General features: G+C 39.3%; 1 protein-coding gene across 6 annotated transcripts in view; it reads left to right on the top strand.

Annotated features, from left to right (window-relative positions):
* LOC147235288 (chloride channel protein 2-like) overlaps window positions 1–27,609 on the top strand; it is a 161,116-nt gene that overhangs the window by 39,101 nt on the left and 94,406 nt on the right. For 4 of the 6 annotated variants that reach the window (XM_086142238.1, XM_086142218.1, XM_086142264.1 and 1 more), the window contains exons 2-3: window positions 8,132–8,282; window positions 25,245–25,295. In XM_086142238.1, coding sequence (XP_085998364.1) covers window positions 8,132–8,282; window positions 25,245–25,295 — 202 coding nt within the window. The remainder of the gene's footprint in view (window positions 1–8,131; window positions 8,283–25,244; window positions 25,296–27,609) is intronic. The other 2 variants (XM_086142246.1, XM_086142228.1) reach the window with 1 other exon arrangement.

Below are 27,609 nucleotides of genomic sequence, written 5' to 3'. Positions count from 1 at the left end.
TATTTTGTCTTTTCCTTCCTTCCGATTGTATTCTGCTGACACGCGCAACAAAAGTAATGATAATCTTAAAAAAAAAAAAAAAAAAAAAAAAAAAGCAAGGGGAAAAGGGGTGAATCCAGGATCCACCTTTTAAGTCTTCAGATTTTCAAAAGGAGGTTTGTTGACAGGACAGAAAATGAACTTATCTGATTCAGTTCACACGGCATCTGTCCGCAACGTCGCTGTCTTTCCCCTTGCGTTCAAACACACACTGAAGTGTCACACCCTGTCAGGGAGCTCATTAGCTGAAGTGAGCAGAGGCATGCTGGGCTCCGGTGGTGAGGCTCCTGGTCATTTGGGGTTGATCATCTGGCTAGGAGCCAGCTGTGTGTGTGTGTGTGTGTTTGTGTGTGTGTTTGTGTGTGTGTGTAAATCTTGTGTGGCATTGCGTGTGGTAGAATGCCAAGTACTTCTAAAATACATGAATGCAGGCTAGGAAAAGTGAACACACAAACACTGTGGACGCGTCAGCATTTTTGCAAAACATTCTTTTTTTGCAAAAGTTAACTTTCACGTTCTTTATAAAACTGAACTCCTATCTATGTTTGTTGATGATACGACACTCCCATTTATTTTATTTCCTTGCTTATTTAAGGTTGAAATCAACCAGAAGGGAAATATGAAATTCATTGTTTCTACTCTGTAGCTCACTAGAATCACCAGACCAGATACGCACACGCACACACACACACACACACACACACACACACACACAATAGAAATGGATAGCATAACTTCCCAAGTCTTGATAGTGTGTTTTGGTACTATATAAGGTCTAGCCGGCCAAATTTTGACTCGTCTCTTGTTCTTTGTTCCAAGTGAAGCAGAGTTTTGCAGTCCAGCCATTTTCACAGTGTGATTTAAATCTGTTAGTGCTCTCCCTCCAAACCACCAAAGGGAAAAAAAGAAAAAAAAAAAAAAAACGAAAAAAAGCTGCTGAAGTTTTTGGTTCAAGACTGCATCTAACGATACACAGTTTGTATCAAAAACAAGCCATATATGTTTTCCTTTCTATTTTGAGTTTTTATTATTAGAAAGGTAGGAACCTTCTTTTGGTTTGGTTGATCTAAAAATGTATATTTCATTGATTCATATTTCAGGAAAAAAAAAAAAATTAAAAAAAGTTAAAAAAAGCACCTAGGAAAATAATCAATTATGGGTTTATAGTAAATTTGTTGTACATGATTGGCCTTTATAATTCGGCATTTTGAAAGATTACTTTGTCACCAACTATTCAATTTATGAAAGAACTTTTGTATAAAATTGACCCTGGTAACTCACCTCTACAGTTAAAAAATTGAAAATAAAGCCCAAATCATCATACTTGAATTTTGACTCTGGTTCTTCATTGGCACCTTGAAATTGTTGGTGTTACTAAATCATAACCATAGCCAAAACACTCTTTTACACATAATTCGGTCTATTTTTCTATTTTCAACGACTCAATCTACATTGTGTGTGTGTGTGTGTGTGTGCGTGTGTACGTATGTGCTTGTGTGTGCGTGTGTGTGTGTATATATCTATGTTTGTTTTTCTTTTTTTTTTTTCCTGCAAAGCTCTAATATTTTTGTTTCGCTTCTGGAGTAGCCACCGATTCAGTGCATTTGATCAGCAAATCAGCATTTCTTGGTACAAAATGATGCATAAAATATGAGGTTCTTCCTTTTTCTCCTAATCTGAAGCGTTATAAGGAAAAGCAGATGGTCCTGAGTGTATTTGCTCAAAACTGAGAAGTGATCTCAGCTTCATCATAGTCTACTTTGTCACCCTAAAACTACGAGAGCGAGTCTCGGGCTCATCTTCTACAAACCAAACTTCGAAACAATCTGAAATTGTATTTTCAGGACCAGCAAATCAGGAGAAAATTAACTTTGTATGAGACCTGTGTCCATCTCAGCACCCCCCCTGACATTCGGCAGTATTGCTCCCCATCAACACTTTTCAACCCGTGTTGAAGAGAGTTGACGTTATCTTCATTTGAGACTTCAAATTAAAAGTTAAGCAGCATTCACACCTCCAAATGTGATTTAGGGGCGCCGGTCGTCACTCCGGAGATTCTTGAACGCTAATCCAACTTTGATTTCAGACCTTAGTTGGTTATGGTAAAATCCTGACTTATTACCGCTTGTGTTTGTGTAGCATATAGTTACGAACAAAACAAAATCACAAGGATAACGTACCAAAGTAACAGCAAACAATGTGAGTGTCAGGCTCAGTGGGTTTGGGAGTTGGTGTAATACGTTTATTGACGAGTAAATATCAAGTGATTGGCGCATACTTAATAGCAATTGATGTGGTGCTTTGTTTTAAGCAGGTCCTGGATAAAATTTTACTTTTACATTTTCGCTTTTTGGTGATGACGTCGATTACACCATATTTCGAAATAAATCAGCCTGTGTATCTAACGGTTTTTAGGATTTTCACTCCATCAGTTTTTGTTCGTCCTCGGGGCCTCCACATCATCAGATGAACCGAAAAACTGAGAAAAAAAAAATGGAAGTGGAATTGTTTACCTCTCGTTCTATTTTGCCGCTCGCTGTTAGAATCATTTATGGCGGTCGATTTACCCACCATTTAAGTATCCGCCTTGCTGGTTGCAGATTTCTCAGTTCGTTATTTAATTGTATTTTATCTTTGTTGTTAAGCTTTTAAGCAAGAATTCCCGCTTGGCATCGCTTGTTTTGAAATCACAAGGAGTTGTTGTTGTTGTTGTCTTTTTTTTTTTTTTTTTTTTTTTCCCCACCGGTTCTTCTGTGACTAATTCCCTGAATATTGGTGCTGGAATGATTCTACACCCATGCCCTCTCCCTTGCTCCAGGGGCCAGGACAATGAGTCCCGGACAGATTGTTCATCTGGGATCAATTAACCCAGGCAGGGAGGCTCAGGAGAGTGCCCATGTCTGACTATGCTCAACATAATGATAGGCTTTCAACCAGTAATGCCTTTGTTCTGATGGGTCTTTTTGTTTTTGTCCTGTGGTCAGATGATGGTTTCAAGGGAGTGTATCACAGTAGTTCTCTTGCAACCTTCTTTTTTATTTTTGCATCCATGGAGTTTTTTTTTTTTTTTTTTTTTTTTTTTTTTGTTGCATTTGAAGTCTTGTTTTTTTAATTGCTGGAAAAAAAATTGGCTTTGCCATTAACATGGCGCTGAGAATGCCATGCCAAAGAAATTTGTTGTGGGTACAAAAGTAGTTGGCATTTTATGCAAGGAATCGTTCCCCCATTCTTTCCCTGTAGATGTGTTCCATCCCCTGAATATTCCTATTACAGATTTACCCATAGATCTATTTTTATTAGTTATAATGTCAATGAATTCGTCCAACCAAGTTGGCTTTGACATTGAAAATTTTGTTTGAACTGGAATGAATTGTACGTTTTCAAGAACAAAGAAACAGAAAAAAAAAAAAAAAAAAAAAAAAAAAACATGTTGTAACTCATCTAGAAATTGCAGTAGTTAAATCAAATTTAACATTAACCCACATCAATCGTCACATGTGCTCAATTAGGGTCGCAGTACAAATTGAATTTCACCATGTACAAGATCTATGGAGTCTTGTGGGGTGACTTTTTTGCTTCTAACCCACAAAGTGGGTCGCAATTCTGGCTCGAGAGCACCTGTCTGATGTGTCCATCGTCCATCAAATTTTATTTTTCAACCACATTTTGACATCTAATGATTTGAAAACCCAATAATCGAGATGAAACAGTCATTCTATTGTATTCGATTTTAGGACGATGCTCTTGTTTTTGACGGAACGACGTGAAGTGATCTTTAACAGACAGGGAAAATAAAATCAAGTAAATCACTTTGATTTAAAGTCCAGCAAGGAGGACAAACAAAAAAGTTTAAAAGTCAACAATTACTGATATGAAATGATTCTCTATTGAACGGAAGGGTTGTTATTATTGTTTGTTTTTTGAACAAAACAACAGCATCACTTGAAGTCGTAATGATGAGTGTATTCAGTTTATGAACATATCTAAAAGTGGAAAAGGTAAATCCAATTCAGTTCAGTGCGTCGCACATCCGTCTTTTATACCCAAAAAGATTTAACAAGATTACTGAAAAATAATCTAACGACGTTATGTTCGGCTAATGCAGTACGATGTTCGGGCTAGAAAAAAACGGGGCATGAATATGAAATTGGATGCAGTAAGAATAGGAACTGATGAGTGCAGTTCTAATGTGAGTCAGAATTGAATTAAATCTAAACTTTATTCAACCCTCTTGCCAAGGAATGTCTCTTGCTGACTGCGGGATCTCAGCTCACAGCTCTGAACAAACTCGTAACTCCTTGAAAAGCACTTGGATGCAACTCACAACCTTCACGATCTTCACCAGAATGGGCCTTACTTCTCTCCTGAGTTACCTTAAACCACCTATTTCAAGTATTTGTACTCGTAAAGTATTGTGTGTAAAGGGTGTTATTAGGTCAAACTGCCATCATGGCTCCCTACCTGCTTATTAACCTGATTTTATCTAAAATATGTTCGAAAGCTCTGTATTTTAGATTGGTTACCTCCTATCGATGCACAAATACATAAGTATTGTGGAACTTGATGAAATGAGCTGAAAAATGCTTTATAACTCTATTCTAACTTTAATTCTGAATTAACAGTTATTTCAGAAAGTCACAGAAGTATTTATGGAAAAACTAATAATACTTAATACAGAAGCAAATGTTAATGAGGAATATATTCCTAATGCAAACTACCGATTCCACAAGGAACACACCCCAACAAACTCAGTGGCCTCGCGTCCAGATGCATCCATCATGCCAGGGAATGAATTTAATTGTAACATAAAAGATACATTTAAATCTTTGAGCGAATTATGTTGCCTATCCCAATCCGATCGTTCGTAAATATTCCCTTTCATTCAATTTTATGTTCAGCTCTAATTAGGAAATGCAGATGGAATGCCATTCATCTCCAACCAATAGGCCCCAGAAAATATTCCCCAAAAATTTGATTACTAACTAATAGTTCAACATAAGAAAACAAAAATATTACCATAAATGTTACCAGAGGCCGAGGACAGGAATTTGTTTTCACGAGTCTGAACACATGCTGATATCACAGCTGGGAAAGCTTCATCCTACCACTTTTTTGTGTTAAATAGTAGCTGGTTTATGTTATTAATGTTATGATTGTCTTTAAAAGATCAACCAAATTTTTAATATAAATGTAAAAGCAGGAAGCAACTGTGCTCTTATCTTTTTTGACTGTCCGTTCGAATGGGACAGGCTGTTTCACAGCTTTATTGGCTCCCAAACCATTCAAAAGTCAAATTTTCAAAAAAAAGGTAATTAATAAAGATATGCATTTCCAGCTCATTACTGTAATTTCCAGACCATTGAGCGCACCTCAATATAAGCCACACCGGTTAGCCGATCCCTATCTCTGGCTTCCTCCTGCGCACTAAAACCGTCAAAGTCGTCTTCTTCGGTGTCGGAGTTTAATGGACTCAGAATTTCTCGGTCATTTCATCGGTCTGATGTGACGAGAAGAAACTTATTGGCGGCGTGAAGCTCATTAGCCCTCCCCCCCAAAAAAGTCCATATATTAGCTGCATTGTTGTTTACGTGAAAAAAGTCGCAGATTATTGTCCGGAAATTACACTACATGTTTTAATGTCACAATTTGCATTAGATTAATGATCTGCTATGATAGTTATCTTTTGCCAAGCCATGTGAAACTAGCCTTAAAGAGGGTGTTTGTATGGTGATATAGAACGCTGACCTCCAGAACATAATCAGACACAAAACCCCGGATGGACTGAAGAGTTGATGAAAGTCTTAATACCAGCGACCCTCAGTCTGCTGAGCAACGATCGCCCGTTGGCTAATACAGATGGTTGAGGCAACACCGGTGATGCATTGAGGAAACCGTCAGATCACTCATGATCGATCCTCGCAAGGCACCAGAGAGAAGATCCTGTCACACTGGGTCTCTGACAGCTTTGCTTCAGAACTTACAGGTGTTCTCTGTGAAAACAGTCACCTGGCCTTTTATTCCAGTAAACGTCCTTCGTGTAAGGATGAGGATTCTACAAAAAAATTACTGCCCAAAAATCTGCCGTGATCCTTGACCCCAGTTCAACTAGACTTAGAGTTGCACGCACGTGGGTGCTAAAAATAGCTTTGAGCCCTCTTCTTTCCAGTGCCTCACCAGCTTTGTTTATCATCTTTGTCATCATTTTCAGCTTACTAACTGTGTGTGTGTGTGTGTGTGTGTGTGTGTGTGCATGTACCGTCTATGTGTGATATCCAAACACCCTCTTTATCTGGTCATAGGGGCCACATTCCTAGACATGCAGGTTGTCATTCAGTGTGCGTTAACCCTGTCACTCTTATGCTCAAATGAGTCAGTAATGTGATAATTAAAATTGAAAGAGTGACGTCCCTTTTTCTTTACTGTCTATACAAATATACATGTCAGTCTCTGAAAATATACAAAAAAGAAAAAAATATGTCTGCCATTTTTCTGGCACGCATTTTTCAGGGTCAAGATTTCAGGGTCAAGACTTTCATTACTGTTAAATAAATCCACCTGGTTGTAATGATCTCCGCTATATATATATATATATATATATATAATATATTTTCATTTACGATATATTTTAATTACAATTAAAATAAAAATAATTTGTTTACGTAGGGGTAAAATCACATTATATTCTCATCAAATTAAGTCAAATTAATCAGATAAATGAAGTTTATAAAAGTATGTATATGTGTATATTGTTATTATTATTATTGTTACTATATTTGCATAAATGAAAATGGCAACACCGTACCATCTTCTGCAGATGTGTCAAATTATAACTTATAATCCAATTTTAAATTCCCAAATTCCATTTTGAAAAGTGTAACACTGTTGCACTGCTCTTTTTGAGTACAGCCATGTCAATGAAGACCATGTTACACTTATTAGTCTGGAGGTGGTGGACAATGAAATGAGTATTTCAGACAATGGTCATGGTTACTTTTGCAGTGGAAAAAAGCTTTTGCACAAATGTAAAACAAAAAGAAAAAATTGCTTTCTTTCTGACACTATACAGAAGCTGAGGTGGTGTGTTGTGACGGCTGCCCCCACCCCACCTTCCTGTCCACCAGCATTACGGAAGGAGGGGTGGATCTGGGCGGTGTGCTCAACTTGGCACTTCCTGTCTCTTGTACTGCTGACTTGGCGTCTTTTGGATGAGTGTATTTGTGTGATTGTACGTGTGTTTGATGTTTCCTCTCTCTGCTCTTCAGTTTTCTTTTACACTGACCAGTTTTCTGACCTGTGACCTTATGATGCTCAATAGGCTCCCTTCATCCGGAGGTGTTTCAGGTCATTATTATTCTGGAAAAAAAAAAAAAAAAAAAACCTTGTCAGCAAAATGAGCATGAATCTCTCTGTGCCTTAAAAGAAAACCCGACACAACATTACCATTGTATGGCTCACTTATAGTAAATATGAAATAAAATCAAAATTCAAATGAATCATTTTGCATGTTTCATTCGATTTAAACCATTTAATGCAAGTAATGCATGACTCGAAATCCAATAATTTCAAGCATAGGATTGGATTGGTTTTCCATCTCTATTGGGTTGTAGACCAACCCAATAAAGATGGAAGACTCTAAGCAACATATTTGCCTGTTGACGGGACGTTTGAGGCCAGAAATTCTTGAGACGTCGGAGCGACTCAACTCTGCAGGTCTGCAGGAAGGAGTTTTCCTGCCAACAAAGTGCTCCCTGTCTGAAGTTCTGGATCAACAGCTGGTGACACAAAGACCACCTCGATATTGATATTAGACTGATTTAAAAAACAAAAAAAAATGTGATTTGTTTGTTGTGGTATACTTTTGCATGATTCTTCTAAATGATTTAATTTTTTATTTTCAATCTGAAACCAAAATCTGTTCAGTTAAAGTACATTCAGTGACATGGGAATTTTTGCCTCCCCATTATCTATCGCCATTGATATTGAATGTGAATTCAAATGTTATCAATCGGTTCCCAATACATTAGACATCCCACAGCATTAACGGCATACATGTTGAAAAACTAGCTAACCCACTCACTTTGACCCTTCCCAGATGTATGGGCGCTACACCCAGGAGCTCGGGGTGTACGCAAAAGAGGAAGCTGCTCGGCTGAGGGACAGCGGGCAGAGGCGATCGCTCAGTGACCGAAGCCGGACCTTGGACCTGCTAGAGTACGACAAGGGGCGCTGTGCCAAGTGTCGCAGTAAGTTTCTTTACCACCGGCTCAGGTATTTTGTTTGCCTTGTCAAAAATATCTGACAAATTAATATGTCTATCACATATCCAGTTCATTAACTCATCAGCACCTGGCTGTACTTAGGTTGATTGAAACTTCACCCATCACACATAAAGTCTGAAGCCAATGTCTTATCAAATATATAGCAGATTTTGCTCATGTCAAAGAGTGAAGAAAAAAAGGTCCTGTTTGTGGGTCAGATTCAGTGTCAACATCTAACAAATGACATCTGAAATGAAGCACCATAAGTTATGTTTTCATTAAAAACTGTCTCCAATTGTAGCTGTGTAGAAATTGTAAAAAAAGTTGCCTTTCTTAATAAAACTGCTCCTTCATAAAATCAAATTTGTCTTTACCAAACTAATCACATCTATGTACACTTGTTCTTATGGATTTATATGAAATTTTCCCAGCAGTCAATGATAAGGCGTACAATGATACGCTTAACGTTCATAGGACTGTTTCCTCTCACCCTGGAGTCCATGAGATGGTAAACAGTCAAAATGGGATAAGCTACGGTGGTCGGCAATGTGTGCATGTCTGCATTGTTATTACCTCCTATACTGCACAAAAATCAGTGGTAGGACTTAATACATTTTCAGGTAGCCTCAAGTAAGAGGCAGGTACAGGTTCGATGAAAGGGTCACACATACTGTAGATACATATAACCATTCACTCTCATTCACACCCTCTGGACAATTTAGAATTATCAGTGAAATGGAAAAACTTGATAAAAGATTGTCTCATAGTTGTATGGTTTCCTCCCACAGTCCAAAAAAACACATAGTAGGCAAACTGTACATATGAATGGGAAAGTGGATTCTTCCCTGATAAACTAGTTCAGACTTCTTCTAGGCCTTCTCTCTCCTGGTGTAAGCTTGGATTGGATCCATCCATCCATCCATCCATCCATCCATCCATCCATCCATCCATCCATCCATCCATCCATCCATCCATCCATCGTCCATTGCTTATCCTCCTCAGGGTCACAGGGGATGCTGGAGTCGATCCCAGCCTCCATGGGGAGAGAGGCGGCCTAAACCTTGGACTGGTTGCCAGTCCATTGCAGGCCATATAAATAGACAAACAGCGATTCAATCTCTCATTCGCCCATCTGGCCCAATTTTCCTAATTTTTCCGAACCCCCCGTGGAATATTAATTCACACTTATTAACCTCATAAAGAGTAACTCCTTCCATAGTAACAGTGAGTGTTGTCCCTGTATGCTATAGCAACTTATCCATGTAAAGCATGTTTTGAAGTGGGAACATCATCTTAAACTTCCCGGTGTTTGAGGACACATGGCCTGGGGCTGGGCTGTAATAGCATTCATTTGCCCGACTGTTTTATTGCAGAAAGGTGTTTACATGGTCACACAGTCATGATTTGCCTCACAATTGGTTACATACTGTGAACTTAAATTATAACATGAAATGGTGACAACAATTCACACCCATTGCTTTTCAGATATCAATTTCCACGAGCATCATTTGTGAGAGCAGAATCTGAAACACAGATATTATATGGAAGCGAACTACACAATAAATGTTTAAAAATTACCCCAAAGATAACAAAAGGTCTGGGGTTTTCACCAAAAACATTTTCCAGAGCGACGGTCACCCTATGAAATGGGATGTTATCACATTAAAAAGAAATGATATTGATACTTGGGAAAAAAAAAAAAAAAAAACAGCTCTCAGTATTTATTTTCAATTATGCTGTTTTTAATTCTGAAATAACATAGGCGGCACGGTGGCACGGTGGTTAGCGCTTTGGCCTTTCCTAGATAGTTGGGATAAGCTCTAGCATCCCCCACGACCCTGAGTGCAGGATAAGCGGTAGACGATGGATGGCTGGGCATAGTGTAACACAGAGACATTACTTGAAATAATAGTCGTCAATTAATGTATAAATCATGTTAAAGAAATGAGATAAAAAATGAGAAAAAAAAACGTGATAAATAAAAATAGTTTTACATCTATAATAAGGTATCAAGTAAAAACCCTGATATCCGAGTTTCTTGAAATTGGGATGGATAAATGCTCTACCCAAGGTTGCACGTAGCCTGAGGAGCACAGTGTTGATTTACAGTGTTGTTAATGATCCATTTGGGTAAGACAGCCCAAATGACTAATGGATGTTTGAATGCCTTGGTTGACTTGTGCCTTTTAAAGTGAACCTCAGCAACGTGACACCATCATTTTTACTTGTACACAGGCTAGATCAAAGATCTAGAGGTTTGTCCGGGCCTGGTTGCAAAAAAGCCCCTAAAAAACAACTTTCATATGCCGCGTGATTGTAATATGTACTCTGAACCAACTACCTGGTGAACTCTGCCAGTTTTAAATGTAACCAGATGTGCCAAGCATGTTTGCAAGTTCACCTTCGAACAGGACGGTCACCTGTAAACGTATGCATCTATATATATATATATATATAAAACATCTAAACTGTTAAATTTTGGCTTAAACTTGCATCCTGTTCAAATCAAGAAATTTAAAGTTTTAGTGCTGATCACAAAAATAAGCCTGAGACCAAATTACCGATGCTTTAAAAAGTGTCAAAACTCCTCAGTGTTATACGGTTTCATTCAGCGTAGCACCAAACAAAAATAAGAAAAATGAAAAGTAATAAATTAATTATAGCCCTCTAATGGTAACTGAGGGAAATATGATATGATTATGGTGACATTCAATTTGAATCATATTTTCCAGCCCTTGCACAGCTTGCATTGGATGAAAAAGTAGATGAACGCCAAAAAAGTAATAGAAGGATGCATTAATCCAGACAACAGAACCCCCTTCCTGAATTTGCTGTCTCGCTCCAGCCACAAACTCGCCTGACAGTTGTTTGCGAATGTTCTCGTGTGGATTGCAGTAAATGATTTTGGTTCTTTGGATGTTTCCCTGTGTGAAATTATCCCAGTTTACAATCTAATCAACGAATTCTGACCAGACCAAACCAAAAGGAAAGGCTTTGAAAATACATTAATCATTACTTGGACAGTGTTATTTGACACCAATCGTTTGTGTTGCACTGTATGGGGGTTAAAGATTGCGCAAGCTCTGTGTGTGTGTGTGTGTGTGTGTGTGTGTGTGTGTGTTTGTGTGCTTAACTCTTCAAAGGACATTAGCCGTCTATTATATTATAAATCCTCTACTGGAAAATGGTGTATTTGTCTGGCAGTATTTCCTGCTAAAATACAGATATGGGGAACAACTTCCAGGCTGTGCATGTATGAGTATATAGAATACACCGTAATATATAAAAAAAAAATAAAAGCTATTGCTGATAAAAATAAAAATGGGGTCAGGGGCCCAGGATCAATTCTAAAGTATAATGCGTTTCTTGTTATGCCTCGGCTTTACCTCTCCACCAAGTTTGCTGAAAATCGCCATGGTGGTTTTGACGGATCCTGCCGATGCTCAGACAGACGAGCTGCCCAGAAAACATTCCCTCAATGGGGGACGTAATGAGATTAGATAAGATTGTCTGGTGGACACCTAACAGAATAAAAACAGATTGTAAACAGGTGGGGAATGTTTTCCAGATGAGAGAAAACGCTGGAAAACATTCTATTTTATGTCATGCATCGTCTGCCTTTTCTCCCTTTTATTTTGAGCTCTTAAATACTTCACCTCAAACATGTAGATTACAGTGATGCAATGATTCAAACCCTAGTCTGGCTTTTTATTTATTTATCACGATTTAAAGATGAAGCACAAGCCGCCTTCTTTGTCTGGTGTCTGCCGCAGTGCTGTTGAGCAGGTACATCACATCATCCTTAGTAACAAGCCCTTTTATCGATGTCAATATATCCCCCTCTCCTGGTCAAAGCCAGTTAATGCATCCAAAAATAACTGCAAATCCTGGTGCAGCTGAATTACAGAGGAGAGTGTGTGTTCCTGCCCCTCGGCTGCCGCTATGCTGTTAAGTGGTGCATCAGCTCTCAACGCTTACCTCAATCTTGGTACAGATCGACACCGCAAAATGCCAGCAGCCGATATGATTGATAGCTTTCGTTGGGCTATGGGAGCACACACACTTGGTGTAGACGCCTACAAAGAGGGAATCAAACTAAAACAGAGTAGAAGGGAGAAGCTGGAATCAACAACAAAAAAAAAAACATAAACTTAAAGATGTTTCAACATTCACTTGCATTAAGTTAGGTTATGAGTGAACTAGCAGCGTAGCTTGCCTTGCTGTGCACGCACATACACACACACACACACACACACACATCTTGCTGTATTATCTGTTTGCTCAATTGTGCATTTTCCATATTCATATTTTATACTCACACACACACTTAAATAAAAACATCGCTCTAATCAATTGCTGGTATTAAATGAAGCAGAATTATGCAGCCACTATGTGTACCCTATGTTCCTGAAGCAGCTGTCATCAGTTTAACTGTGCATTAACAGTGTGTGTGTGTGTGTGTATGTGTGTGTGTGTGTGTGTGTGTGTGTGTGTGTGTGTGTGTGTGTGTGTGTGTGTGTGTGTGTGTGTGTGTGTGTGTGTGTGTGTCTTTATGATATGTTGGTGTGACTCCTAATAACATAGCGGATGCAGCAGCTATACAGTGAAATGTAATGATGGAAGAGCAGCTCTGACAACAGGCAGCATCTGTAATTGTGGCCGCAAGTATCGAAGGCTGAGGATGCTGCTGGGCGCCGACTCTCGAGTGAAAATTCAGTAATGGATAAAACGATAAAAAGTCCCCATTAAAATGCACTTATAACCAAGGGGAACCTGCTGTATACTAATATTTCTGTCACTGCAGTGTAATACCTTGCTATTTTTCCACATTAAAGTAAACAAACAAACTAACGAAAAATACGTCCTTGCTCCTGAAGGCCTCTCCACGTTTATACAGCATCAGTGTATCAAGGTTATTTCTTCTTATGAAGACAAAGTAGCCACAGAAAATATAACCCCAAAAAAAAAACATTTTGTGTACAGTATAAAAGGACCATATTTCAGTGCTAAAGCAATATGGTAGTTCTACGAGTTGTTTCGGGTGCCATATTGCTCCTGCAGTTGTGATTCTGTTTAGTTGTATTGTTATTATTTTGTCAAGACTAGTTTAATATTCAAAGTGAAAAAAAACATTAAGTGAATCTAGAATAGGTCCCTTTGAAATGATCTTGTTGTACCTTACCTGCAGCTGTTTTTGCTCCTCTCAAGTAGCAAAGTCAGCGACTGAATGATATATGCTGGCTTCACCTGAGTCTTTCTTTCCATTTCCAGAGGCAAATCATACCCGATGCCTCCGAAATAGCTAAAATTTGAACAAGTTAATCTTTACAGAACAGCTATTACTGCTATGGTACTTTGACAGCAAAACATGGAGTGATTTGTGACATGTGAAACTGCAGATCGGACCCCATGTTGTCACATATGATGGAAATACACACTAAAAACAAAAATATACACAATTAAGATTGCCTTTGATAGCTCAAGCACAGTTAAAGATATAAAAGGCGAAATAAATCTAAACTGCGTTAATGATGTCAAAAAAAAAAGGTAGCCAGTTTCCTGGAGGAGAACACAAACACCAACTTTGTGTTCATGTTTTATTTTAGCCCATCATAACAATTTAGTGTCCAAAGTCAACAACTCAGTCTTTTATTGTGTCCTTAGTTCCGAGTGTCTCCTTTTAAAATGGACAAGTATGAAAACATTTATTGGGTTATTTGTGTAACTGTATCTGTCTTTGCCAAGAGTGGTTGTATTTACCAGAGCAGTTTGTGATCATACTTCACAATGTACATGCTAAAGTGAGACTGATGACATCTGCAGTACTTGCATGATGATACTAATACAGTTTATGAAGGTATCAGATTAAGCATTTTACACATGCATTATGAATGCATGGATGCTAATGGTGGCACACTCATGAAAAGAAGAAAAAACTGAGCGGATTCATATTTCAATATTTAGGTTAGACAGGAAAATATTGTCATTTTTGATCCTTCGCATTTAACATCCCCTCCAGCTGCTTGTGAATGAGGTCTTCACGATGCATCATGTAAGATTTCCAATCTACCTTGACCCACTTTTCGAATGATGTCACCTCACAATCTTTACAGTGTTTCATAGCACAAATCGGCCGACTGACCTCGATTATTATTATTTGAAATCGAGGGCGGCGTGACTCAGTGGCCTCATGGGCCATTCGGCATTCTTAAGAATACAATACCACAGGGAAATTTAGGCAGTACTTGTTGACGTTCTCTAAACAGTATGAAATCTACCGTTGTTTAAACAAGGCTCGTCGCTGTGCTTGACTGTGTAGAAACAGCTTCCATGTTAGTTTTGGTGTACAGAGCATTGCCTCTTTCATCCAAACCAAATAAAGTGGTTTGAACAGAACAAGTGACCAGTGATGTGAGTAAATATAATATACAAAGAACTGGCAACAACTCTATTTGGTGGCCAAAATACATAATATGTTCAATGTGAGTTTTTATCTGATTTGTGAAACTAATCCGATCAGGTCAACATAAACTATATGGCCAAAAGTATTTGCTCACCCATCCAAATAATTGGAATCCGGTGTTCCTGACACTAAATGTATTTTCAAACACTTCTATGGCTACAGGTGTATAAAATCAAGCAGCTCAGAACATGTATACCATTTTTTTTTTAAAACATTTGTGAAAGAATAGGTCGCTCTCAGGAGCTCAGTGAAATCCAGCGTGGACCCGTGATAGGATTCCACCCGTGTGACAAATCCAGTCGTGAAATTTTCTCGCTCCTAAATATTCCTTTGTCATTGCATCTGTATTATAAGAACACGGAAGCGTTTGGGAGCGACAGCAACTCGTAAGGCCGCGAGTCAATCGTTGCAGACCTCCAAACTTCATCTAAGCCACACGCCAACGAGTGCAACGCAAAGCGTCGCACGCCGTGGCGTAAAGCACGCCGCCACTGGACTCTAGAGCGGCGGAGACGCGTTCTCTGAAGTGATGAATCGCGCTTCTCCGTCTGGCAATCTAATGGTCAAGTCTGGGTTTGGTGGTTGCCAGGAGAACGCAACTTGTCTGACTGCATTGTGCCAAGTGTGAAGTTTGGCGGAGGGGGGGATTATAGTGTGCGGCCTTTTTTTCAGGAGTTGGGCGCGGCCCCTTAGTTCCAGTTAAAGGAACTCTGAAAGCTGCAGCGTACCAAGACATTTTGGGCAATTCCATGCTCCCAACTTTGTGGGAACGGTTTGGAGCTGGCCCCTTCCTTTTCCAACATGACTGTGCACCAGTGCACAAAGCAAGGTCCATAAAGACATGGATGACAGTTTGGTGTGGATGAACTTGACTGGCCTGCACACAGTCCTGACCTCAAACCAATAGAACACCTTTGGGGTGTATTAGAGAGCCAGGCCTTCTTGTCCAACATCAGTGTGTGACCTCGCAAATGCGCTTCTGGAAGACTGGTCCAAAAAATCCCATAAACACACTCCTGAGCAAATACTTTTGGCCATATTGTGTATGTTAAACAACCCTGTCCTGGTATTGAAAGTGACTAAAAGTCGCCGGGAAGATCTATACTGAAAACCAGATAACTCTTACTGCGCGTTATAATAGAAGTGCTTCCTGTCGCAATACCCCTGTGTTTTTTAGATTTAAGACGACAAATAAATAGAAGGTGTAAATATGTTACGGTCAAAGAAATCTGTTCTGTTCACACTTCCAAGGCCTCCATTTGAAGCCTATAAACCAGGAAAAAAAGTGACTCAAGATTTAATGTTTCTTCCGTCAGACATCCTGCGGTCACAAGGAATTTTACCCATTCTGTAACTCGACCACCAGGGCGCAGCATAGAGCTTCCCAACTACATCAAAAAAACCTACTTACAAGATCCTAGAGGTGATGGCAGTGAAATAAAGCTTGCGTCCCCAGACACTGGTATGATCCAGCAAACCCCCGCCCCTTCGCGGATGTGTTGCTTTGTGTGTTTGTGTGTGCACAAGTGTACACCCATGTCTGTTTTTGCTGAAGTGTGTATGTTTTGGATGTCAGGATGCATTTTCTCCGCATCCATCACCTTGCCTGTTCGCACTGCATCAAATATGTGTATTCTAATTATGAGATCCGCAGTGTCCGTTTCATTTTATATGATGGGCGAGTTTATGTGTGTTTCCATTGCTTCAGAGAAGGTCGTATTGACTTATGTTTATTTCTAGGAGACCTATATCACTAGCATTACACACCTTTTAATGAGGGTATTGGACAAAAAATGTTTTCATTATGTCACTGGGATTGAAATGTTCAAATAGGAGGAAAGTGCCCACAATGGGAATATTAAATAACACACACGCACACACCCGATCACTCAGTGCGGCAGTGGAAGGTAACTCACGTTGGTACACCAATTGAAATCCCAGTCATATTTAATTTATCCACAGCCGTGACTTAGTGATCTAATGGGACTTGCCAAAGTAGATCTACATCAACTTCATTTGCTCTTTTTTCTTTTTCAAATTTCTCTCCGTAAGTTTTATGGTCTGTCGCTTTTTCAGTTCAGCTGAAGTTAAAAAAGATGGTCCTCATAGGCTAATTTCATATTCATATGCCATTGTTTCTTCTCTTTGTGTGTGTGTGGTGTGTGTGTGTGTGTGTGTGTGTGTGTGTGTTAGTGCGCATGAATGCAAAGGGACAGGCAGGCTTTAGGCTGCTGTCATTCATTCTCATTGCTGATGTCACAGACTCCCACACACACACACACACACACACACACACACACACTCAAATTGTTAGCAGCTGTGTCCGCAAGGTGATGAAACACACAAAGCTATCGCCTCTCAGTTTGTTCCCCTCGGTCCACCTGCACTGCTATGTCGTTTAATTGGCCCCGAGAAATACATCCTCACACACACATGCAATGTTTAGCTTCAACAGGTGTGATGTCAGCAGGCGCTCAGCATGGTGTCTCATGTTGCTATGGTGATGGGCAGGCGCCTAGAGACCAGCAGTTGCTCTTTCTTCTTCTCAATTGTCATCTAGTCTACTCCTCTTTTCTCCTCTTTTCTCCTCTTTTCTGCTGCCTATCTCCAATAACGTCTCATTTTCTTCTTCTCCTCTTCCCGCTGGTCTGTTACTTTCCCGTTTGTTTCCTTTTCCCCCTCCTGGCTGTTTTCCTCCACCCATCCTACCAACTGCGGTAAAAAACGCCAAGTTGAAATGTTTGAGCCCGATAAGATGACACTAGAAAAAAATAATACACAATCGCACATTGCCAAAATTTCCACAGTGTCGCTCGGGTCACCTGCGTGGGCTGCCGCTTTTGCGTATTTTAACCTTCACCCATGTGTGTTAGTATGTTAGTACATGCGAAGGTGTGTATTCATGTGTTCATGTTGTTACTACTATTTAGGGAGGATTAAGAAAAAAAAAAAAAAAAAAAAATTGCAATTTAAATTTGTATCACCGTCATATGACTGGAGGGGGGGAATAAATATAAATCACCAGAAAATGAGGAAACTTGTAAAATGGAAAGCACACTTTGTTTGTTTACACTGACTGTACGGCTTATTTTGCAAGTGTTTTAATACATTTTTGCTCCTTGATGTCTATCTGTCTTAAGTTGGCGTACATTTTCCACACACCCCTAGCCCCGCTTTGCCAGCCGCACACCTGTACCGTCTAGTCGGACAGTCGATACAGAAGCACAGTTAAACCTCTGGTGACCGTCTCAGCAGACTGACTCTCTTCTGCGCTGTCATTATTTTCCCTTGAAACAGGACGGAGCAGTCACAGAGACCAAACCACAAAGTGAAACATGAGCTGGAGAAGAAAAACATAATCTTTCTCAAAGTTCTTTTTCTTAAAAAAAAAAAAAAAAAATGGACGGAAAAATTACTTTCATTTCCCCCTTGAGTGGGAAATGTAGTTGATTAAATTCATCCTGTGATGAATATAAACATGATTAATTAAGCCTGGCACACCCGGGACTTTCGACTTAAAATCCAGGAAGTATATTTATTGTTTCTTTTTTTTTTTTGAGGCGGCATGCTTGTTAGTGTTCGTGCTGCCTCTCAGCATGGTTTGATTCCAGCAGGGGGGTTTTATGTCAGGAGTTTGCATGTCCTTCCATGGGTTTCCTCCACGTTCTCAGGTTTCTTCCCAAAGTCCCCAAAACATGCAGAAAGTCGATTGGAGACCCTAAATTGGCCAAATGTGTGAATGAGAGGGTGAATGTATGTATGTATGTATCTATATCTTGCCCTGTGCTCTCAACCTTGAGTTCAGGATAAGTTCTCCAATGGTGAATGGTTGAATAAATCTTTCTTAATGTCAAGATTACAAAAAACAGTTTATTCTTGGTTCATTATGTCTAGATATGTAATGGTTTATGATTTTTGAGCAGCATTTCATCACTGTATCTTAGAGCAAATTTAACATATTCAAATTTTCAGTAGTGTGTAACATCCAGATGCTCTGGCTGTAAAATTGATTTCTAAACAACAATTGTCTGATGTTGGATCCTTGTTCATTTTAAATTTGAGAATTTTTAGTATAAAAGATGATATAAAAGAACAGATTTCAACACAGTCAGTTTAGCATTGACTGTTTGGTTTCTCATTGGCATCACTAAATGATACAGAGATATACAAAGAGTCCCTAAATACACACACCCAGTCACATCACCTCAAGTCCTGTGGAAGTTTGTGTGGCATGTGCACGTGCGTGTGCATGTGCGTGTGTATGTGTGTGTGAGTCTGTTAGTGTGTGTGCCCTGGCAACTTTCACTTTAATAATATCAAGCGAAGGAGGAGCTGATCGATATCTGATCCAGTGCCACCTAAGCAGATTGCGTGTGCGCCCGTGTGTGTGTGTGTGTGTGTGTGTGTGTGTGTGTGTGTGTGTGTGTGTGTGTGTGTGCGTGCGTGTGCATTGTCCATTGAAACACGATGGTAGTTTTGGCAAAGATCCCCTCACTCGCTCTTGCTCTCTCCTTCCCTGTCCCTTCTTTTCTGTCTATCCCTCTCTCTATATATGTGTGTGTGTGTGTTTGTGTGCATGAGTGTGTGTGTGTGTGTGTGAGTAAAAAGGATGACCACGAGCCATGGTGTTGGCTTACATTGATTTTGTCATCCTGGGGACATTGCGTTCAACTAAGATTGCGACAATAAAACCGATCGCCGCCACATTAAGGTGGTGACATCACTTACACCTGCTAAAGAGGTGCCACATCTCCTAAGCAGGGTGCATGTGGTAATTCCTCAGCCCAACCAGTGTGGGAATTTAGTCAAACAGAAGTATTGCACACATACTTTTTGTAAAATTTAATAATAACATACCTAAAAGACTTTTTTGTCTTTGCTTTATTTGAAATCTGAAGGTCACGCCACACCTCAGTTAGATGTGATCTCATAAGTGTCTGGAAAGCGAGACTCGAGACTCAACTTAGATTTATGTTCTATTAAGCGGTGACAACATTCACCTCCCTCTCGTCGCCTGACAACAGAAATAGATCAATAAAAGACACATTCATGAGTGCAAACAATGGACAGTGTACAGCTGGAGAAAATGCTGAAATATAATACAATAGAATATTGAAGTCTCTGTTTGTCTAATCAATACTATATTTCCCGATGGGGGAAAGCGATGAGTAAGTGTTTAATGTATGCCGTACAGTCAAAGGAGGTGGTTTCCAGCAGTAGTTCTGACTCATCTTTCAGATTATTTAATTACTCTAGGCTTCTTTTTTGGAATGAAGCTGAATTGTCAGATTTTTTTTTTTTTTTTTTTTTTTTTTTTTTTTTTTAATTTCAAGTCAATTTTAATGCGATTTTGCAGATCTGTTCTCTCCATAAAGAATCTGAGCTGGTCTGATTATATTGCTGTATTAGGACTCTGCACACTAAAAAAAAAAAAAAAAAAAATTGTATACTGCATGTTCAAGCATCCCCTGTGACATAACTTGCGCATGAAAAAAAAATGAAGCTACAGAGACAAACCTTGACAAAGGATGGATTTTCCAAATCCTAGCTATTCATCAGGCATTCCATCTGCCCCGTCACAGTCCTGTGTGTCGATTCAGAACAATAAGTCGGTTCAGAAATCCGAGACTTGTCTCATGGTAAATAACAAACAGGCATTTAGACACACTCAGTCTGAAACAGTCTGCGCTCCACAGCAGATTTATTTACATTTAATATTCTGCATTAATGTCCCATATAGCCAACAGGCAGGTCGTCCGGCTAGAGTTAATAGAGACCTACATTGATATAAGGGCAGTAATGACATTTGAATATATATATATATATATATATATATATATATATATATATATATATATATATATATATATGTAATATATATGTAATATATAATAGGCTGATATATCATTCAGTCGACTGATATCAAATTAGTCTTTCACAGATATAACAGTATGTTGAGTTTCTTATATCTGCAGTGCCAATAGTAATAAGTTGGGCACCACATATGTATATGTGTTCAAATTTAGGGTTATCGGTTTGTTATGACATCCAATATCAACTTTTTGTTTGAGACATAATGGTGCTACCCAATGTTGATTTCAACACAAAATGACACTTTAACATCATTTATGTCATGCACGTGCAGAGAGTATATATTTTTTAGATATTCTTAGGAAGCTCCCATGGTGCACCCTGTGATTGCTTCTTGTAAGTTTGAATCACATGTGATCAACTGGACGCAAACCAGGAAAATACTCATATCGTCAATATTGGGAACTTGTAATTTTGATTCATTTACCTACTCAATTTTCTCTGGGATTAATAAGTATTTCTGATTCTGATTCTAATTAATGCATTTTGCAGACAGTATTTCTGTACTGTAAACTCAAACAAAATACAAAACATCACTTTTGGTTATTTCTCTCTCTTGTATAAGATTTCACCCGCTAAAATCATTCTGTCCAGAACTAAATTCAATGAATTCTAGTGTCATAATTCAATCAGCCAGATGACAGACTTCCTCGACTCCCTCTGCAGAAATTGATGCCGTCTCTGCTGGCAGTGATAAACAGCCGGGTCCACCAAATTGTCACCGGGGGACTTGAAGCGCTGCCCAAGTCATGAAGTCTCTAAATCAGCTATTTCAAAGAGTGATGCCTCTTCCCGTTGGAGTTTCTCTTCACCTAGTGGGTGGTTTTGTGAAACTCAATAGATGTGGGTGAAGAATGGGAGGGAAAGGAGGTTCTTCCAACTCATAAAGAACATGGCTGAAAACTCAGATGAAACGGATTCCACCCTGAAAATAAAACCCCCATTTTTAAATGGTTGATTAGCGACGCAGTCCCCATTCTGGTGCTTTTTATACGCAACGCTGATTTACCAGGTACAGTGAGGGCTGATTTATATTTTAATTAACCGCGGTTCATTTCGAGTGAGTCCGAGAAGGAGCTTCACTTTTCAAGTGTGATAAAGCGTGCATTGTTGATAGTCTTTCCTGCAAGTGCAGCCTTGCAGTGCTCATACCCCGGCGGAATGATTTATCAGTGCCGTAATTAATTTTTATGTGTTTGGATTGTGATGTCAACATGTTGCTTTTATAGCTGTGTCCGCTCAGTGTAAAATCGATGGTTATTTACACCGAAGGCCACAGAGAAGTCACCACCCCCTGCTTTTTTTTTTTTTTTTTTTTTTTGCCTTCTTTCCCTTTTTCTTTTTTTTTTTTCCCCTTGCTCCCGTTTGATCATGAATGCTTCTTCTCCTCGTTCCCTCCTCCCTTCCCTGCAGCCCTTCCCCGTTCCGCTCCCTTTTAACTCGATTTCGAACTTTTCTCTACAATCTCCTCCAATTCTACTTTCCTTTTCCCCGCTCCTTCCTGACCTCTCTTCCTCCCGATCTTTTCATACCACTCAGCTCTCTTCGCTTCCCTCTTCGCCTGCAATCCATCATCACCCCCTCCCACCCCCTGCTGCATATAATCCGAACTGTGTGTTGCTGTGTTTCTCTCTCTCTCTCTCCCCGTCTGCCCACCTGAGCCCGACGCTGAGTTATGACTCTTTGTTCGACAGAGTCCAAAACTCGGTCCAGAACTTGGGGTAAAAAACTGTTGAGGGACAAGTTTGACCTCAATTAGTGTCCTGAGAACATACGCAACAAATATTACATTTAAAGTTACTTGTGTTAATATTGTCTCTGCTTTATGTACATCTACCGATGACTCTGGCCGGTTCATTTCAATTTAAGACATTACATTAAAGTCATTACAGTCATTTAGCAGATGCTTTTATCCAAAGCGACTTACAAAAATTGCAATTCAATAACTGAAAATCCATAGTACCAGTAGTCAGAAGTCAGAATCATGCATTTTGCATAAAACACTTTCCTTAAAAGCCAAGGCCATCATCTCTCATGCTTACATTTATTCAGTATTGGGCAGGAAATTAATATGCAGCGATTGATTTGTTTTTTTGTTTGTTTATTTTGTTTTCATCATTTTTTTTTTTTTTTTTTGATGACACCGGAGGGAGTTTAGATTGATATCTAAATTGCACTGTAGGAACTTTTTGCAGTTCCTTTAACCTTCTTAGGGACTAGGCCACTTTTTTCGACAGCCTAGGAAAAGGGATTATGGACCACAGTTCCCAGAGCCACTTTAACTTCTCTAACCCATTTGATGGTCCATGGCAATAATTGGAAGTTTTCCATCTGAATGCGGCTATTGTTAGTGCTCACATTCAGAGTTGGATTTCCTTGGTTAGTTAAATGACATTTAAATCAGTTTAAAAGTCAGGAAAAAAAAAAAAAAACAAACATCTGATGTCTATTCCATTTGGTCTGATGGTAGATGATAATGACTGGGTTTTCAATTGTGCTGCCAACATGCCAACAGCAACCCGGACTTCTCCCAAATGTCATTTTAATGTCCACAAAATGCAGACTCCAACAGTCTTCTGATGTTCAGATGCGGTTAATTTCAAGTTCCGTGAATGAAAAAACAATTTGAGGCGATCATTTCTGCGCCGCCTCGGCAAAGTTGAGCAAAAACATCTCGCTTGTTTTGTCATTTAATTTTCTATCTCGACAGCATAGCTCACTTGATACATCATATGAAGATATTAAAACTCGTGGAATGAGAACGATTAGTCTGGAGAGGATTGAGAAGGTTAAGCATTTAATTTATTAGCACAATTACTCCGTAGTCCCTATAGTTCATTTACAGGGGTTGTTAAAAAACTTTTGCAAACGAAAGCCTGCTCTAGTTTAATTGAAAAAAACATGTAATAAAATGAATTTCTTAGCACTGAGATGCCGAAAAATATTACCACGACTTACTAAACCCTGGTTGATGAACACCAAACACATTGATCGACTCCCCAACGATTTAAGTTCTGTTATTTTCTCAATATTCATCTTTCAACGTAATATTCTGTCACAGTCATTTAATTCTAACATAGGATTTTCAGCAAAAGTCTTTAGTTCAGCAGCCATCAACTTGTGTTTACCTAAATACCACAGTGGAGTTTGTAAAATCTGCCCAATATGAGATGACGAGTTATAACAGGCTTAGTATTTTTAGAAATGGTTGCAACCAGTATTTTAGGATTGGAGCATCTGAGTCTGTAGAAAATATACAAGACACTGGTGCAACAAGTGATGCTGTCTGGTTACGGCAGACCTGCGAATTTCATGTCCCGCGGGCCACATCTGGCCCGTTTTGCTTTTTTATCTGCTCCGCCAAACTATTTTCTCTGATTATTTTAACAAGTATTTTCAATCAATATTGAATTTCGAAACAAAAAGTTTGTTTAATTTTGTATGGATGATTACATACAAAATAATGTGGGTCGGTACGTTTATGTGATCGTTGATGATTTTAAAATAGAAATAAAATGCCAAAAAATGTAAATGTTACATTGCAATTTTCATTTCGTCCACCTAGTTGGCCCTCGCATAAAAATTAAATAAGAAAATTGTCTCGCCGGCCAAAATAATTCCCCTGTCGTAGGGAGCGACTTGGATGGACAGGATCAGTAATAAGTCCATCGCAGGGACAACACATATTGGATGTTTTAGAGGAAACTTTAGAAAGGTCAGACTGAGATGGTTTTCAACATGTACAATGGAGGGATAGTGAATATATCAGTAGAAGGATGTTGATGTTTGAACCACCAGGCAGGAGGACTAGAGGAAGACCAAAAAGGAGATTTATGGATCTAGCGAGAGGACATGAAGTTAGTTGGTGTGAAAGAAGAGGATAAAGAGAACAGGGTCAAGTTGGAAGTTGATTTGCTGTGGCGACCCCAGAAGGGAGAAGCCGAAAAGAGAAGTCGTATGAGTCGGTAGGATTTATAGCTGTCAGGTTATCAGGCTAGCGAGCTCTTTGCCGATGCCTGGGTTTGTTTTCTACACGAGAGCTCATGAGGACATTGATTTATTATTTCAGACAACTTTTATCCTTACCTTTAAGCTTATTGAATGATACCAACCTTTGAAATGTTGGTGAAATACTGGTAGAAAAATAAACAATACTTTTAGTGCCAGATCCGTCATTACCTCGCCTTATTGAACAACCAGCCTTCTCTCCTTCAGTATTTCCTCCTTTTCTGGCTTATTTTCTCTTCTTATCTCCAAATAACCTCCCCAAACTACCTCCCTATTGTCTTCACGCTGTGATCCCTCTCTCTCGGTGCTGTTTGCATTCTGAGATTCCTCTTCTCTGCTCTTTTCCTGCACCGCTTGTTCATTTGTTTTGCTGTTGAGTTTGCACAGGACGCACATCAATCACAAACTAATAATGTTAGTTGAAAAACTGTTCTTTTTTTTTTTTGTTTTTCTTTCCCCCCCAGTTTCTCGCATAAAAAGAAAAAAAAAATGACCTGCTTAAAATGAAGGATGGGTAATAGCTTTGAAAATATGATGTGAATCCATTTTATACACACACACATGCTTGGGTTTAACTATGTTCTATGGTCTTATCTGTCCTCCAGGATCAGGGTATCCCTATGTTCTGGAATCTCCAGCCCAGGACTTTATCTCTGGTAAACAAGTAAACGCAATATGTGAAGTATTATCCCCGGTCCGACCTTTCAACTTCTAACTCCATCATCCCTCATAAGTTTGCCTCCGCTACAGTTAATACAGCTGCATATTTACTCCATCATTAATGTTTAATAAGTGCCCATTAAATGTTGCTCCGAATTAATCAAGTGCTTGAGAAACTTCCCGTCCCTAATTGCTTCGCAATGTATTAACGCCATCAACACATGGAAAAAAGCAAAACAAAAAAAAAAAAACAACCCACACAGTTATCCTCTGCAGATTTCCCACCATGTGCGAGTTTGCGTGCACAATTTGCGAAACACGCCCACCTTATGGCTGTATATTCATCAAACAACCAACAAGAAAAAAAAAAAAAAAAAAAAAAAAAAAAATATATATATATATATATATATATATATTTAAGTATACATACACACACATACACACATATATATATTTAGGCATATTATTACACTCCGCCAGAAACAACTCCCCCAGTCTGGCCTTATTACTGTTAGCCCTGAGCTCTAATGGGATGTAATAAAGAACTGAACATCCGTGTGTGTGTGTATGTGTGTGTGTGTGTGTGTCTGCGTGTGAGATGGATTGTCCTGCTTAGGCCCTGCTAGCTGCAGACAACCACAATGATCAATGTTTTCCCTCCTTTCAGCTTAAGAACAGACAAATGTTCCACAGCTCCACATGTGCGCACGCATCTCAACCCAACGACAGTTTCCCGTTTGCCACGGGTGTTAATTTGAACGAAAGAGACGGATCGTGGTGCCGTTTGCAACTTAATAGGGTTTTGTTTCTCCTATACAAAGCTCTATGACTGATGATTTCTTTATGTATGAATGCGCACATGTAGCACCTTTGGTGTGAGATTGAAGAATTGCGCGCAATGGGAATGCTCGGAGATTGATTCTGCTGTGTATCAGGGTGTTAAAGTGTGAATCAGTGCTCTTGTATGTCTGCAGAGGACCGCAGAGCGGAAGCGCTGACTCGGCAGCGGCGGAGACGGGCGGTTGGAGCGCTGCTGGGGTGGGCGAAAAAAAAGAAAGAAATGAAAGGATACTGGGCGGAAATGGAAGAAGGATTTGAAGGGTAAGGGAGGTGGAAAAATTAATGTCAGAGGTGGGGGTGTTGGTAAGAGTAAGGGAAAGGGAGAGAAATAAAAAAAAAAAGAGATAAGGGGAGAGTTGATAGCAAAGGTTGGGGATTGCAGGGATAAAATGAAGAGAGGTGGATGAGAGGGAGAAGCAATGCGGACAGGAGGTCCCTTGGCTTTTACTTCAGCAGGCTTTCATCCAGGAAATGAAACGACTTACCACTCCCCTGTGTGATCGGGCTAAACAAACACACACACACACACACACACACACACACACACACACACACACACACACACACAGACACCCTTTTTTCACTTAAACCAAATGTGCGCATACACATACTGTATATGAAGTACTCACACACACTTAACTTAATGGACTGTCATTGTCCTTAGTGCTTCCATCTGCCTGTCTTGGCTCTGTGTGTGTCTGTGTGTTTATCTGAGTGTGCACATGCACACACACACACACACACACACACACACACACATATCAATGCCGGAGGACTCACCCTGTTGGTTTCTCACGGCACGTAGACGGTCCTTCAGCGTCGATGCACAGCTAATTTCATTCACCATCATTGCCCTCATTACTACTGTTTAACTGCTGCTGCATTGACAATCATAAAACTGAGGAATCTTATCATTATGTTGCACGTTACTCTAATTCAGAGCCGGATTTGGATGCAAAGTAAGCACATGGGTTGTTTCACAATGTTTTTATGAGATACACTTTACGTCCTCTCACATATTTAAGTCTGTGCTGCCTTCCGACATTAACGCTCGAATTACCTGCAACTCAACAGATTCAATACTAGTATACTAAGAAAAAAAAAAAAAATGTTTATTTATCATTTTGTAATACTCAAGATGCCATTTCCTAAGTTACTAAAACTTTTTTTGTAAAAAACAAACATAGGAAAGAACTGGAAAGAGGGTGTTAACTAGTTACTTTCCCACTCTATTGTTCTTGTATCCCTGAGGACCTTGACTGTCTTCAAAATGTCCCTAAGGAGTATTTCTTATACTTCCTTTTTCTCTTTTTTTTTTTTTTTTACTGTTTATACAATTTTCTGCTATAATTTATTGTTGTTATATTTTTCTTGTAACTCTGGCACAACAATTTCCTTCGGGATAAATAAAGTTATTCTTATTCTTAAGACTTTTTGGCATCTTTTGAATATCTGCTTCATTTATGAAAG

Source organism: Fistularia commersonii, chromosome 3, assembly GCF_037954325.1.
Source record: "Fistularia commersonii isolate RoL2024-O1a breed Wild chromosome 3, RoL_Fcom_v1.0, whole genome shotgun sequence".
NCBI classification, from domain to species: domain Eukaryota; kingdom Metazoa; phylum Chordata; class Actinopteri; order Syngnathiformes; family Fistulariidae; genus Fistularia; species Fistularia commersonii.
The sequence above is the reverse complement of the archived record's forward strand: the minus strand, read 5'-3'. Positions and strand labels throughout refer to the sequence as shown.